This window comes from Oikopleura dioica, chromosome 2 (genome assembly GCF_907165135.1).
Source record: "Oikopleura dioica chromosome 2, OKI2018_I68_1.0, whole genome shotgun sequence".
NCBI classification, from domain to species: Eukaryota; Metazoa; Chordata; class Appendicularia; order Copelata; family Oikopleuridae; genus Oikopleura; species Oikopleura dioica.
Window position 1 is genome coordinate 8122715 of NC_137292.1, and position 14195 is coordinate 8136909.

The 14195-nt window shown below is 47.0% G+C and overlaps 2 protein-coding genes and 3 pseudogenes across 3 annotated transcripts; all 5 read left to right on the top strand.

The window, feature by feature from the left end:
• The first annotated feature begins 37 nt into the window (after nucleotides 1-37).
• On the top strand, nucleotides 38-1252 carry LOC145698069 (DNA-directed RNA polymerase II subunit RPB1 pseudogene; annotated as a pseudogene).
• Nucleotides 1253-1470: 218 nt separating this feature from the next.
• LOC145698070 (DNA-directed RNA polymerase II subunit RPB1-like) lies at nucleotides 1471-5999 on the top strand. Its single transcript, XM_081775275.1, has 8 exons — nucleotides 1471-1867; nucleotides 1909-2260; nucleotides 2321-2861; nucleotides 2979-3260; nucleotides 4259-4502; nucleotides 4548-5021; nucleotides 5060-5204; nucleotides 5894-5999. Exons 1-8 carry the CDS (start codon nucleotides 1471-1473, stop codon nucleotides 5997-5999), a joined length of 2541 nt encoding a protein of 846 aa, XP_081631401.1.
• A 5499-nt stretch (nucleotides 6000-11498) lies between these two features.
• On the top strand, nucleotides 11499-12877 carry LOC145698072 (DNA-directed RNA polymerase II subunit RPB1 pseudogene; annotated as a pseudogene). Its single transcript, XR_014133908.1, has 4 exons — nucleotides 11499-11983; nucleotides 12025-12268; nucleotides 12311-12537; nucleotides 12702-12877. The product of XR_014133908.1 is annotated as a DNA-directed RNA polymerase II subunit RPB1 pseudogene (transcript).
• Nucleotides 11587-12024, top strand: LOC145698071 (DNA-directed RNA polymerase II subunit RPB1 pseudogene; annotated as a pseudogene).
• LOC145698073 (uncharacterized) lies at nucleotides 12623-14184 on the top strand. The gene is made up of 5 exons (XM_081775276.1): nucleotides 12623-13562; nucleotides 13610-13714; nucleotides 13757-13834; nucleotides 13888-14007; nucleotides 14052-14184. Exons 1-5 carry the CDS (start codon nucleotides 12883-12885, stop codon nucleotides 14182-14184), a joined length of 1116 nt encoding a protein of 371 aa, XP_081631402.1. The 5' UTR covers nucleotides 12623-12882.
• Nucleotides 14185-14195: the final 11 nt, after the last annotated feature.

The window sequence follows — 14195 nt, forward strand, 5'->3', positions numbered from 1 at the left end:
TTCTATCCCTTTTTTTCTGGAAAGAGAAATAGCAAGAAGTTGCATGGCGCAGCAAACGGAGTCCTCTGTGACTCTTCGGAAAATACGGCATGTCCAGTTCGGGATTCTGTCGCCTGATGAAATCAAAAGAATGTCAGGAAACGTTTGAGTAGATTCCCATTTATGCTTAGTTTTCACCTGATTTTCACAAGCACCGTAAGTCGTGAGCTCCCCTGGGTTGGTTCATCCCGAAGCGACAGAGCGTGACGACTTCGGCAAGTCATCGAATCGACCAAAAATGGATGGAATTCTCGATCCTCGGCAAGGGGTAGTCGATCGTTTCTCCAGATGTCAAACTTGCGCTGGAAACATGAATGATTGTCCCGGGCATTTTGCGCACATCGAACTTGCAAAGCCTGTTTTCCATATTGGCTTCTTCAACAAGACTTTGCGGGTATTACGGTGCGTTTGCTTCTTTTGCTCAAAGATGCTGGTGGACAAGAACGATCCAAAGATGGCGACGATTCTGGCGCGCACGAAGGGTCAGCCTAGAAAACGACTCGATTCCGTTTACGTTCTGTGCAGAGGTAATTATTCCATTTTGCTTTGGTTGACGAGAAACAAATCATGGGACACTGTAGTCATCACTGAGAAAAAGGCCTCTACTGGACTCGATGACGTTTTATATAATAATTTTATGAAAATGAGGCTCTAAAATCTTTTGATTGAGGAAAGCAGAAATGCGAGGGAGGAGATGACATCGATTCCGACGAAAAAACCAAAGGACCATGTGCCATCAGAGGAAACAAACGATGGGATTATTCCGCATAATGGTTGTGGGAGATTTCAACCAACGTACAGGAGAGACGGACTTACCATAACTGCTATGGGTAAAGAAATTCCACTTTCTTTCCGATTTTTGTTCTTCGTTGATATGGAATTAGGAGCATTAACCGTTCCGTTTCTACCGAATCGGTGATTCTTTATCCGCTAAAAAGCAACATGGAAGAAGGTGAATGATGATGCGCAGGAAAAGACGATAGAAATGACGGCAGAGAAGGTCCTCGAAATCTTCAAAGGGATTTCTGACGATGAAATTGACATGTTAGGAATGGACGCAGAATACGCTCGTCCGGCGTGGATGATTATCACCGTCTTGCCGGTTGCTCCTTTGGCGGTTAGACCTTCAGTCGTCATGGGCGGATCAGGCTTACGAAGTCAGGATCGTTGCCCAGAGAATACTGTCTGCTTGACATTCATAGTTTTTCCATAAAAAGCAGATTCTCTAACAAGAAAATAGGACGATGTTACGCATAAATACTGTGATATAATCAAAATCAACAATTCAATCAGGAAAAGATATACCAGTTTTATCAAGGAATCATCTTGAAAAACGGGATATTTTTTATGTTAATTAGCTGTCTATTAGCTGAATTATTACAGATTTTTACATAAATATGATAAACAGCGTCTTATGGAAAATACATAAAAATGGGTCAATTTGGTGAATCTTCAAGAAACAACGAAGCACATGGAGCAGCTCCTCATGTAATTGCTGATGAAGTCAAGCTTCTTCAGTTCCACTGCGTTACTGTCATGGACAACACGATTCCTCGTATCCCAAAAGCCTGCCAGAAATCTGGGAGACCTCTCAAGTCCATTTCTGAAAGATTGAAAGCCAAAGAAGGAAGAGTTCGAGGAAATCTGATGGGGAAACGAGTCGACTTTTCTGCACGAACTGTGATCACAGGAGACCCAAATTTGAACGTGAACCAAGTTGGAATTCCAAGAACGATTGCGTCCAATCTAACCTATCCGGAGATCGTTACTGCGTTTAACATTGACTACTTGCAGGAGCTTGTCAACCGGGGTGCAAATCAGTATCCAGGTAAGAAACTTGATAAAATTCTGAAACACGATGACTTTTAGGCGCCAAATACGTGATCAGAGACACGGGAGAGCGAATCGATCTGCGATACCATCCAAAGCCATCTGATCTGCAGCTTCAAATCGGCTACCAAGTCGAGCGACATCTTCGAGACAACGACGTCGTTGTTTTCAACCGACAGCCAACACTGCACAAGATGTCAATGATGGGTCATTTAGTCAAAGTTCTTCCTTGGTCGACTTTTCGAATGAACTTGTCTGTTACGTCTCCGTATAATGCAGATTTTGATGGAGACGAAATGAATCTTCATGTGCCGCAGTCGATGGAGACACGTGCTGAAATCTTGCAATTGGCGCTTGTGCCGCGGATGGTGGTCACTCCGCAATCAAACAGGCAATGGTTATGTTTCTAGGAAATACTCGCTGAAATCAGCAAAGAGTAACCAAAAGAAAGACCTGTCATGGGAATCGTCCAGGACACTCTTACGGCAGTCAGAAAGCTGACAAAGCGAGACACCTTCATCGAAGTTCCAGATTTCATGAACCTGATTCTCTTCAAAATCCAATGGAACGGTCGCCTACCAGTCCCCGCTATTCTCAAACCACGACCTTTATACACAGGCAAACAGCTTTTTGAGCTTTGTCTTCCAGAAGGCGTCAACTGCATTCGAAACCACTCGACGCACCCCGACTCTGAGGACAACAGTATCTACCGACATATTTCCGTAGGCGACACTCGGGTAGTCATCGAAAATGGAAAATTCGTATCCGGGATTGTCTGCAAAAAGACTGTCGGTGCTTCTGCCGGTAGTTTAATTCACGTAATGTTCAACGAAAAAGGAGCAGATGTGACTAAACGCTTCTTTTCCGACGTTCAAAGGATGGTGAACCAATGGCTTCTAGTTGAAGGGCATTCTATCGGAATCGGAGATACCATTGCAGATGCTGCTACGTATAAGGAAGCGGAAGAAAAGCTTCCGAAAGATCGTAATTTTGTGGCTCTTTTTGAATGAGAAAAGCTGCAAGATTCGGAATTTTAGATTCCTGAAAGCGGGGAAAGCTATATTCCGAATATGCCATATAATACGGTACTATTTAAATCCGTCAAATAGAGTATCCAGGCGCAGATCCGGAAATCCAAGACAGATGTGCTCGAAGTTATCGAGCGAGCTCATAATGATGAACTTGTTTGCACGCCTGGCAATACGATTCGAAACACATTCGAAAATCATGTCAATAAGATCCTGAATGATGCGCGAGACAAGACTGGTGGATTGGCCCAGAAATCCCTTTCGGAATTTAATAACTTCAAACAAATGGTTGTTGCTGGATCCAAAGGCTCAAAGTCAGGGTTCAACAGACTTAAAAGGCTTTCTAAGGAGAGGGATGACCAGGTTCGTGAGGACTAGGTTCTTGGGACTAGGTTGGTGGGTGCCATGTCGGAAAAAATGGTTCGTGTGACTAGGTTCGTGGAATTTGGATTTTCACATGTATTTTTGGGCAGTAAGGGTAATGGGTTGATGACTAGGTTCGTGGGACTAGGTTCGTGAAGACTAGGTTCGTGAAGACTAGGTTCGTGAAGACTAGAATTTGGATTTTTATATGTATTTTTGTATCTTCACCATTTTCGGTCATTAAAGGAAACGGGTTAATGAATAGGTTCGTGGGACTAGGTTCGTGAAGACTAGATTCGTGAAGACTAGGTTCGTGAAACTCGTTTTGGATATAAAATCCTACATTTTTCTTGTTCAAAAACCACGAACCTAGTCCTACGAACCCTTTAAAACCATTTAAAAACTCACGAACCTTGTCAACAACCCATTTCCTTTACTACCCTAAAATTTTTACTCACGAACCTAGTCCCACGAACCTAGTCATCAACCCATTTCCTTTACTGCCCTACAGTTTTTACCATTTAAAAACTCACGAACCTAGTCTCACGAACCTAGTCATCAACCCATTTCCCTTACTGCCCTTAAATATAGCCCGATTTCAATACTCTGGCAGAACCCACCACGAACCTAGTCCCACGAACCTAGTCCTCACGAACTCGTGATTCCCACTTATTCTTAGACATTCTTCTTGAGCTCGAATACAGATCAATATCTCTCAAGTCATCGCCGTGGTCGGCCAGCAGAATGTCTCTGGGAAGCGAATTCCGTTCCATTTTAATCACCGTTCTCTTCCTTGCTTTATGAAAGATGATTTTTCCCCAGAGTCAAAGGGCTTTGTGGAAAATTCTTATCTAGCAGGTCTGACTCCGACTGAATTCTTCTTCCATGCGATGGGTGGAAGAGAAGGGCTTATTGATACCGCGATTAAAACTGCCTCGGAACTTGTTGAAACGAAATTAATCTGCAGATGTAGATATAAAATTGATCAGTTAAAGTAGCTAGTCATGAGTTTCCTTCTTCAACAAGGGATAAAGACAGGATATATCCAGCGACGTCTCATTAAAGCGATGGAATCGGCAGTGGTCCGTTACGATGCAACAGTGCGAAATTCTAATAACAATATTATTCAATTCCGTTATGGAGAAGATGGGCTTGCTGGGGAGCATGTTGAGTTTCAGAATCTATCATCCATTAGACCTTCTGATAGACTCTTTGAAAAACGCTTTAGATTCGACTACTCGGGTAAAAAGATAATGATTACCGAAATAATACACTGTAAATTTTAAGATGAAAAATCTCTTCGAAAGCATCTTGCAGAAGACGTTATGAGAGAAGTACAGTGTTCAGAAGATGTGCACAACGAAATTGACAACGAGTTCGATCAGCTTGTCAAGGATCGCGAAGCTGTCCGATCGATTTTTCCACGGGGAGATTCCCGAGTTGTCCTACCATGCAACATCGAAAGAATCGTCTGGAACGCTCAGAAAATCTTTAATCTGAACAAAATGTCTAAGAGCGATCTTCTTCCGAATTCAATTGTCGGCAAAGTGCAAGACTTATCGGAAAAACTGATCATCGTCAGTGGAAATGACCGACTCTCTCTGGAAGCACAGAACAACGCGACATTACTTTTCAAAATTCATCTTCGAGCATCTCTCGCGTCGAGAAGAGTGATTCAAGAATATTATCTCAATAGTGAAGCTTTCGACTGGGTTCTTGGAGAAATTGAGTCTAAGTTCAACGCAGCAATTGTTCATCCAGGTTGATATAATCTTCTTGGAAGAGGTTTATTTTTCTAGGTGAAATGATCGGTGCTCTCGCAGCTCAGTCAATCGGCGAGCCAGCTACTCAAATGACGCTCAACACCTTTCACTATGCCGGTGTGTCCGCCAAGAACGTTACTCTTGGAGTTCCTCGTTTAAACGAATTGATCAATATAACTAGGCTTACCGCGGTGTTTTCTATTTTTCAGGCTCTTTTGAAAAATCTCCCCATACTTTCAGAACATATGCATCAAGACAAGCCTTGAAAAACTGCACTTGCAGAATTTTCGATATGAGTCATCTTACCCCCTTTTTTGGGGGATTTTTAGCAAGAAAAAAGCACTAGTTTGATTAGAAGCGGCTTTTGAGTGCGTGCTAGATCGATTTTGATAATTTGATGCCTACCATGTGAAAGATAAGCGCAAGATGCATCGATACATATGAAATTTATTATTGCGGAGTACTTCCTTCATATGATTCTAGAGCTCCAAAGTTGACGCAAGCAGCCAGATACGAAAATCCAATATTATCAACTTCTGATATAAGCATGCTATGATGATGTTTTATAGCTCAAATTGAAGCTTATAAATTACTGAACAAAATGGAGTGGTATTTTTTGACCAGCCGGTTGTGCTTCCGGTTCGTCGCGGTTCATACCCGGAAAAAGGTCAAAATGTAGAAATATGTATATCAAATGAATTAATTTTCAACAGCGAATCTTTTGAACATATTCAGAAGTTCAACCGCCCGGTTATTATTGCGGTTCATGGTGGTTCATGGTGGTTCAAGCGCAGAAATGAACAAATTAGCAGCAATATGTATATCAAATTAAAACATAAATTAAGAACATTCATAAAATCATTTAATAAGCCCGAACCAACCGGTTGTTCTCCCGGTTAATGGCGATTCCAAACGGTTCAAGCCGGTTCAAGCTAAAAACATGCTCAAAGTGGTTCAATATGGTTATCAAATGTAATCATTTACAAAAGCGAAGCTTTCTAGCATATTGTGAAATTCAACCGCCCGGTTATTCTTGCGGTTCATGGTGGTTAATCGTGGTTCAAGCCCAGACATGAACAAAATAGCATCAATATGCATATCAAATTGAATCTTGTATTAAGTACATTCGTCGAATCATTGAATAAGCCCAAACCACCCGGTAACTCTCGTGGAAAAAGGCGGTTTCTGACGGTTCAAGCCGGTTAAAGCCGAATATATGCTCAAAATGGTTCAATATGAATATCAAATGAAAAATTATTCAAAAGCACGTCTTTTGAAACTTTAACGAGATCCGGACGCGTAATAAAACACTAAATATGCGCAAACCGCCCGGTTTAAATCGATTTTGTCTCTTTAAACGGGCGAAAATTAGGGGAGGCCAGGCCGGTTTATACAATTCAGTCTGAGACGGGGCCAAGCCGACCCGAAGGAAAGGCCAGGCCCGTTCATACAATTAAGTCTGAGACGGGGCCAAGCCGACCCGAAGGGGAGGCCAGGCCCGTTCAAACAATTCAGTCTGAGACGGGGCCAAGCCGACCCGAAGGGGAGGCCAGGCCCGTTTATTCAATTCAGTCTGAGACGAGGCCAAGCCGACCCGAAGGGGAGGCCAGGCCCGTTTATTCAATTCAGTCTGAGACGGGGCCAAGCCGACCCGAAGGGGAGGCCAGGCCCGTTCAAACAATTCAGTCTGAGACGGGGCCAAGCCGACCCGAAGGGGAGGCCAGGCCCGTTTATTCAATTCAGTCTGAGACGGGGCCAAGCCGACCCGAAGGGGAGACAAGGCCCGTTTATTCAATTCAGTCTGCGACGGGGCCAAGCCGACCCGAAGGGGAGGCCAGGCCCGTTCAAACAATCCAGTCTGAGACGGGGCCAAGCCGACCCGAAGGGGAGGCCAGGCCCGTTCAAACAATTCAGTCTGAGACGGGGCCAAGCCGACCCGAAGGGGAGGCCAGGCCCGTTTATTCAATTCAGTCTGCGACGGGGCCAAGCCGACCCGAAGAAGAGGCCAGGCCCGTTCAAAAATTCAGTCTGAGACGGGGCCAAGCCGACCCGAAGGGGAGGCCAGGCCCGTTTATTCAATTCAGTCTGAGACGGAGCCAAGCCGACCCGAAGGAGAGGCCAGGCCCGTTTATTCAATTCAGTCTGAGACGGGGCCAAGCCGACCCGAAGGGAGGCCAGGCCCGTTCAAACAATTCAGTCTGAGACGGGGCCAAGCCGACCCGAAGGGAGGCCAGGCCGGTTTATTCAATTCAGTCTGAGACAGGGCCAAGCCGACCCGAAGGGGAGGCCAGGCCCGTTCAAACAATTAGTCTGAGACGGGGCCAAGCCGACCCGAAGGAGAGGCCAGGCCCGTTTATTCAATTCAGTCTGAGACGGGGCCAAGCCGACCCGAAGGGGAGGCCAGGCCCGTTCAAACAATTAGTCTGATACGGAGCCAAGCCGACCCGAAGGGGAGGCCAGGCCCGTTTATTCAATTCAGTCTGAGACGGGGCCAAGCCGACCCGAAGGGGAGGCCAGGCCCGTTCAAACAATTCAGTCTGAGACAGGGCCAAGCCGACCCGAAGGGGAGGCCAGGCCCGTTCAAACAATTCAGTCTGAGACGGGGCCAAGCCGACCCGAAGGGGAGGCCAGGCCGGTTTATTCAATTCAGTCTGAGACGGGGCCAAGCCGACCCGAAGGGGAGGCCAGGCCCGTTCAAACAATTCAGTCTGAGACGGGGCCAAGCCGACCCGAAGGGGAGGCCAGGCCGGTTTATTCAATTCAGTCTGAGACAGGGCCAAGCCGACCCGAAGGGGAGGCCAGGCCCGTTCAAACAATTAGTCTGATACGGGGCCAAGCCAACCCGAAGGGGAGGCCAGGCCCGTTTATTCAATTCAGTCTGCGACGGGGCCAAGCCGACCCGAAGGGGAGGCCAGGCCCGTTCAAACAATTCAGTCTGAGACGGGGCCAAGCCGACCCGAAGGGGAGGCCAGGCCCGTTTATTCAATTCAGTCTGAGACGGAGCCAAGCCGACCCGAAGGAGAGGCCAGGCCCGTTCAAACAATTCAGTCTGAGACGGGGCCAAGCCGACCCGAAGGGGAGGCCAGGCCCGTTCAAACAATTCAGTCTGCGACGGGGCCAAGCCGACCCGAAGGGGAGACAAGGCCCGTTTATTTAATTCAGTCTGCGACGGGGCCAAGCCGACCCGAAGGGGAGGCCAGGCCCGTTCAAACAATTCAGTCTGAGACGGGGCCAAGCCGACCCGAAGGGAGGCCAGGCCCGTTTATTCAATTCAGTCTGAGACGGGGCCAAGTCGACCCGAAGGGGAGGCCAGGCCCGTTCAAACAATTCAGTCTGAGACGGGGCCAAGCCGACCCGAAGGGGAGGCCAGGCCCGTTCAAACAATTCAGTCTGAGACGGGGCCAAGCCGACCCGAAGGGGAGGCCAGGCCCGTTTATTCAATTCAGTCTGAGACGGGGCCAAGCCGACCCGAAGGTGAGACAAGGCCCGTTTATTCAATTCAGTCTGCGACGGGTTTTAATCGATTTTGTCTCTTTAAACGGGCGAAAATAAGGGAGGCCAGGCCCGTTCAAACAATTCAGTCTGAGACGGGGCCAAGCCGACCCGAAGGGGAGGCCAGGCCCGTTCAAACAATTCAGTCTGAGACGGGGCCAAGCCGACCCGAAGGGGAGACAAGGCCCGTTTATTCAATTCAGTCTGCGACGGGTTTAAATCGATTTTCTCTCTTTAAACGGGCGAAAATAAGGGGAGGCCAGGCCCGTTCAAACAATTCAGTCTGAGACGGGGCCAAGCCGACCCGAAGGGGAGGCCAGGCCCGTTTATTCAATTCAGTCTGCGACGGGGCCAAGCCGACCCGAAGGAGAGGCCAGGCCCGTTTATACAATTCAGTCTGCGACGGGGCCAAGCTGACCCGAAGGGGAGGCCAGGCCCGTTGAAACGATTCAGTCTGCGACGAGCCGAAGCCGACCCGAAGAGAAGACCAGGCCCGTTTATTTAATTCAGTTTGCGACGGGGCCAAGCCGACCCGAAGAGGAGGCAAGGCCCGTTTATTTAATTCAGTCTGCCACGGATGAATTGAATGAACGCGCCTGGCCTACCCTTCGGGTCGGCTTGGCCCCGTCGCAGACTGAATTGAATAAACGGGCCTGGTCTCCCTTCGGATCGGCTTCGGCTCGTCGCAGACTGAATTGAATAAACGGGCCTGGCCTCCCCTTCGGGTCGGCTTGGCCCCGTCGCAGACTGAATTGAATAAACGGGCCTTGTCTCCCCTTCGGGTCGGCTTGGCCCCGTCGCAAACTGAATTAAATAAACGGGCCTGGTCTTTCCTTCGGGTCGGCTTCGGCTCGTCGCAGACTGAATCGTTTCAACGGGCCTGGCCTCCCTTCGGGTCGGCTTGGCCCCGTCTCAGACTGAATTGAATAAACGGGCCTGGCCTCCCCTTCGGGTCGGCTTGGCCCCGTCTCAGACTGAATTGTTTGAACGGGCCTGGCCTCCCCTTCGGGTCGGCTTTGCCCCGTCGCAGACTGAATTGAATAAACGGGCCTGGCCTCCCCTTCGGGTCGGCTTGGCCCCGTCTCAGACTGAATTGTTTGAACGGGCCTGGCCTCCCCTTCGGGTCGGCTTGGCCCCGTCTCAGACTGAATTGAATAAACGGGCCTGGCCTCCCCTTCGGGTCGGCTTGGCCCCGTCTCAGACTGAATTGTTTGAACGGGCCTGGCCTCCCCTTCGGGTCGGCTTGGCCCCGTCGCAGACTGAATTGAATAAACGGGCCTTGTCTCCCCTTCGGGTCGGCTTGGCCCCGTCGCAAACTGAATTAAATAAACGGGCCTGGGCTTTCCTTCGGGTCGGCTTCGGCTCGTCGCAGACTGAATCGTTTCAACGGGCCTGGCCTCCCCTTCGGGTCGGCTTGGCCCCGTCTCAGACTGAATTGAATAAACGGGCCTGGCCTCCCCTTCGGGTCGGCTTGGCCCCGTCTCAGACTGAATTGTTTGAACGGGCCTGGCCTCCCCTTCGGGTCGGCTTTGCCCCGTCGCAGACTGAATTGAATAAACGGGCCTGGCCTCCCCTTCGGGTCGGCTTGGCCCCGTCTCAGACTTAATTGTATGAACGGGCCTGGCCTTTCCTTCGGGTCGGCTTGGCCCCGTCTCAGACTGAATTGTATAAACCGGCCTGGCCTCCCCTAATTTTCGCCCGTTTAAAGAGACAAAATCGATTTAAACCGGGCGGTTTGCGCATATTTAGTGTTTTATTACGCGTCCGGATCTCGTTAAAGTTTCAAAGACGTGCTTTTGAATAATTTTTCATTTGATATTCATATTGAACCATTTTGAGCATATATTCGGCTTTAACCGGCGAACCGTCAGAAACCGCCTTTTTCCACGAGAGTTACCGGGTGGTTTGGGCTTATTCAATGATTCGACGAATGTACTTAATACAAGATTCAATTTGATATGCATATTGATGCTATTTTGTTCATGTCTGGGCTTGAACCACGATTAACCACCATGAACCGCAAGAATAACCGGGCGGTTGAATTTCACAATATGCTAGAAAGCTTCGCTTTTGTAAATGATTACATTTGATAACCATATTGAACCACTTTGAGCATGTTTTTAGCTTGAACCGGCGAACCGTTTGGAATCGCCATTAACCGGGAGAACAACCGGTTGGTTCGGGCTTATTAAATGATTTTATGAATGTTCTTAATTTATGTTTTAATTTGATATACATATTGCTGCTAATTTGTTCATTTCTGCGCTTGAACCACCATGAACCACCATGAACCGCAATAATAACCGGGCGGTTGAACTTCTGAATATGTTCAAAAGATTCGCTGTTGAAAATTAATTCATTTGATATACATATTTCTACATTTTGACCTATTTCCGGGTATGAACCGCGACGAACCGGAAGCACAACCGGCTGGTCAAAAAATACCACTCCATTTTGTTCAGTAATTTATAAGCTTCAATTTGAGCTATAAAACATCATCATAGCATGCTTATATCAGAAGTTGATAATATTGGATTTTCGTATCTGGCTGCTTGCGTCAACTTTGGAGCTCTAGAATCATATGAAGGAAGTACTCCGCAATAATAAATTTCATATGTATCGATGCATCTTGCGCTTATCTTTCACATGGTAGGCATCAAATTATCAAAATCGATCTAGCACGCACTCAAAAGCCGCTTCTAATCAAACTAGTGCTTTTTTTCTTGCTAAAAATCCCCCAAAAAAGGGGGTAAGATGACTCATATCGAAAATTCTGCAAGTGCAGTTTTTCAAGGCTTGACTTGATGCATATGTTCTGAAAGTATGGGGAGATTTTTCAAAAGAACCTTGAAAATCGAAAAACACCGCGGTAAGCCTAAATATAACGAAACACCCAAAGGAAAGGTCCATATATAATTGCCAATTATAAGCATAGCCGGCTTTTCTGACTAGGAGAAAGGCAAATATGGACCCTCGGAAAGACACCTTCAGTGCGTATATTTCTCCTGGGCGAGGCTGCCAAGGACGCGGAAAAATGTAATGACGTACTTGCGCTTTTGGAGCACACAACCATGAAAACTGTAACTGCAAATACATCAATCTTTTATGATCCGGATCCGATGAATACTGTGATAGAAGAAGATCGGGACTTTGTATCGGTTTACTATGAAATGCCGGATATTGATGTGGACAAGATATCACCGTGGCTGTTGCGAGTTGAGCTAGATAGAAAAAAGATGACGGATAAGAAGCTGTCAATGGAACAAATCTCGGAGAAAATTCATGAAGGAGACGGTTTTCTTCCTTGATTTCAGCAAAATTTTGAATTCCTTTTTGTTGCTTTTGAGAACCAATTCGAAGGTTTCGGAGAGGATCTCCATTGTATTTTCAATGACGATAACGCTGAAACTCTCACTCTTCGAATTCGAATCGTCAACAACTCGGGCAAAGAGGACGACGGAGATACTGGTACGTGGACATTTCTGATCATTTCTAACTTAAAATTCTAGCTGAGGATAAAATGGAAGACGACACTTTCCTTCGCTATATTGAAGCTAATATTCTATCCGACATGACACTGAAGGGAATCGAACAGATAACTAAAGTCTACATGAGCATGCCAAAAGAAGAGTCGAAAAAGAAAATCATCATCAACAAAGAGGGTGAATTCAGTGCGATTCAAGACTGGATTCTAGAGACTGATGGAACAGCACTTATCAAAATTTTGAGCCACCCAAATATTTGTGGAATAAGGTAAAAATTCGTCCTACTCAAATCATTCTTTACGAACCATAGAACGACGACAAACGATATTTGCGAGTTGTTTGAAATCCTCGGTATTGAAGCAGTGCGAAAGGGTCTTGAAAGTGAGATCAATAACGTGATCTCCTTTGACGGTTCGTATGTTAATTACCGTCACATGTCTATGCTTTGCGATGTCATGACTTCCCGTGGCTATCTTATGGCGATCACGAGACATGGTGTAAACCGACAGGAACCGGGCTTGCAGAGTCGAGAACCCAGTAACCTTTGTGATTTATTCTTAGATCATAGGAAATTTAAAATATTAATTATATGATGATGATTTAATAAAAATCCTGGCGAAAGGACGTCGGTGCTCTTATGCGTTGCTCCTTCGAAGAAACCGTAGATATTCTAATGGAGGCTGCTTCGTCTGCAGAAATAGATCCGTTAACTGGAATCTCTGAAAATATTATGCTTGGTCAGCAGATTCCTGGGGGCACCGGAAGCTTTGGTCTCGTCCTCGATGTTGAAAAGTGCAAAGACGGGATGGAGGTACCCCGCAATGTAGGCAACGAACAGCGAGGAGTGTTTTTGGAGGGTACTCACCCAAATCTGTAAATGGAATGACTCCATGGGATAACACAAATGGTGGTTACACTCCTGTGGCTCACTTTACTCCGTTCTCTGGCGAGCCGGGAACACCAGGCTACTTTTCCCCGTCGAAAACTCCTTCCTCGGCCTTCTCACCTAGCATGTCGCCAGGCTGGTCACCAAGAGCGAGTCCAAGCAGCTCTCCTGCAAGCCCTCTTTATTATCCTTCAGAGGCCACTTCCCCAGGCTACTCACCAGTTTCACCGAGCTATGAGCCAAAATCACCGATGGCTGCTATTCAGTCAGGCGAATCATATTCGCCTTCAACGCCGACTTACATTTCCGATGGATATTCTCCAACTTCTCCAAGCTACTCACCCACGTCCCCAAGTTATTCTCCTACCTCGCCATCATATTCGCCGACCTCGCCAAATTATTCCCCAACTTCGCCGTCTTACAGCCCAACTAGTCCTAGCTACTCTCCGACCTCGCCTAGCTATTCTCCTACTTCGCCTTCTTACAGCCCAACTTCCCCCAGCTATTCGCCGACTAGTCCTAGTTACTCCCCTACCTCTCCTTCATATTCTCCTACTTCTCCCAGTTATTCTCCAACATCTCCTTCCTACAGTCCGACATCACCAAGCTACTCACCAACATCTCCATCCTACAGTCCTACATCTCCAACTTACTCACCAAGTAGTCCTAGCTACAGGTAATCAATTTTCACAAATACCGTATTTAACGCATTTTTAACATAAGTCCAACATCGCCGAATTACTCACCCACGTCTCCAAGCTATTCTCCTACATCCCCTAGTTATTCGCCAACATCGCCTTCTTACTCACCAACAAGTCCCGCATACAGGTAGTTACGGTACTAAAGAATTTAGAGAGAAAATCACTTCAGCCCAAGTTCACCAAATTACTCGCCCTCGTCTCCAGTTTATTCCCCAACAAGCCCAAGCTACACGAACAGGTCATTCAGGTGAGAACCAGCAACAACATCTGCACGGATTTCTTACCTCCCGAATAATTAAGTCCATCAACGCCGACGTACTCGCCATCTTCGCCAACGTATACTCCCACAACAGATGGTCAAACGCAAGTTCGCTACTCTCCAACATCACCTACTTATTCACCTTCAAGTCCAAATTACAGGCAAGCCACAGGTCAAAACCAATCCCTTATAAAACCGAATCTAGTCCATCAAGCCCTGCGTACTCGCCCTCAACTCCTAGACAGTACTCCCCGGCATCTCCATATTCGCCCACCTCTCCGAGCGACACAGTCTTCTCCCCGAAGACTCCAGACACACCAGAAAACGAAAATAATTAACACACTGTTTT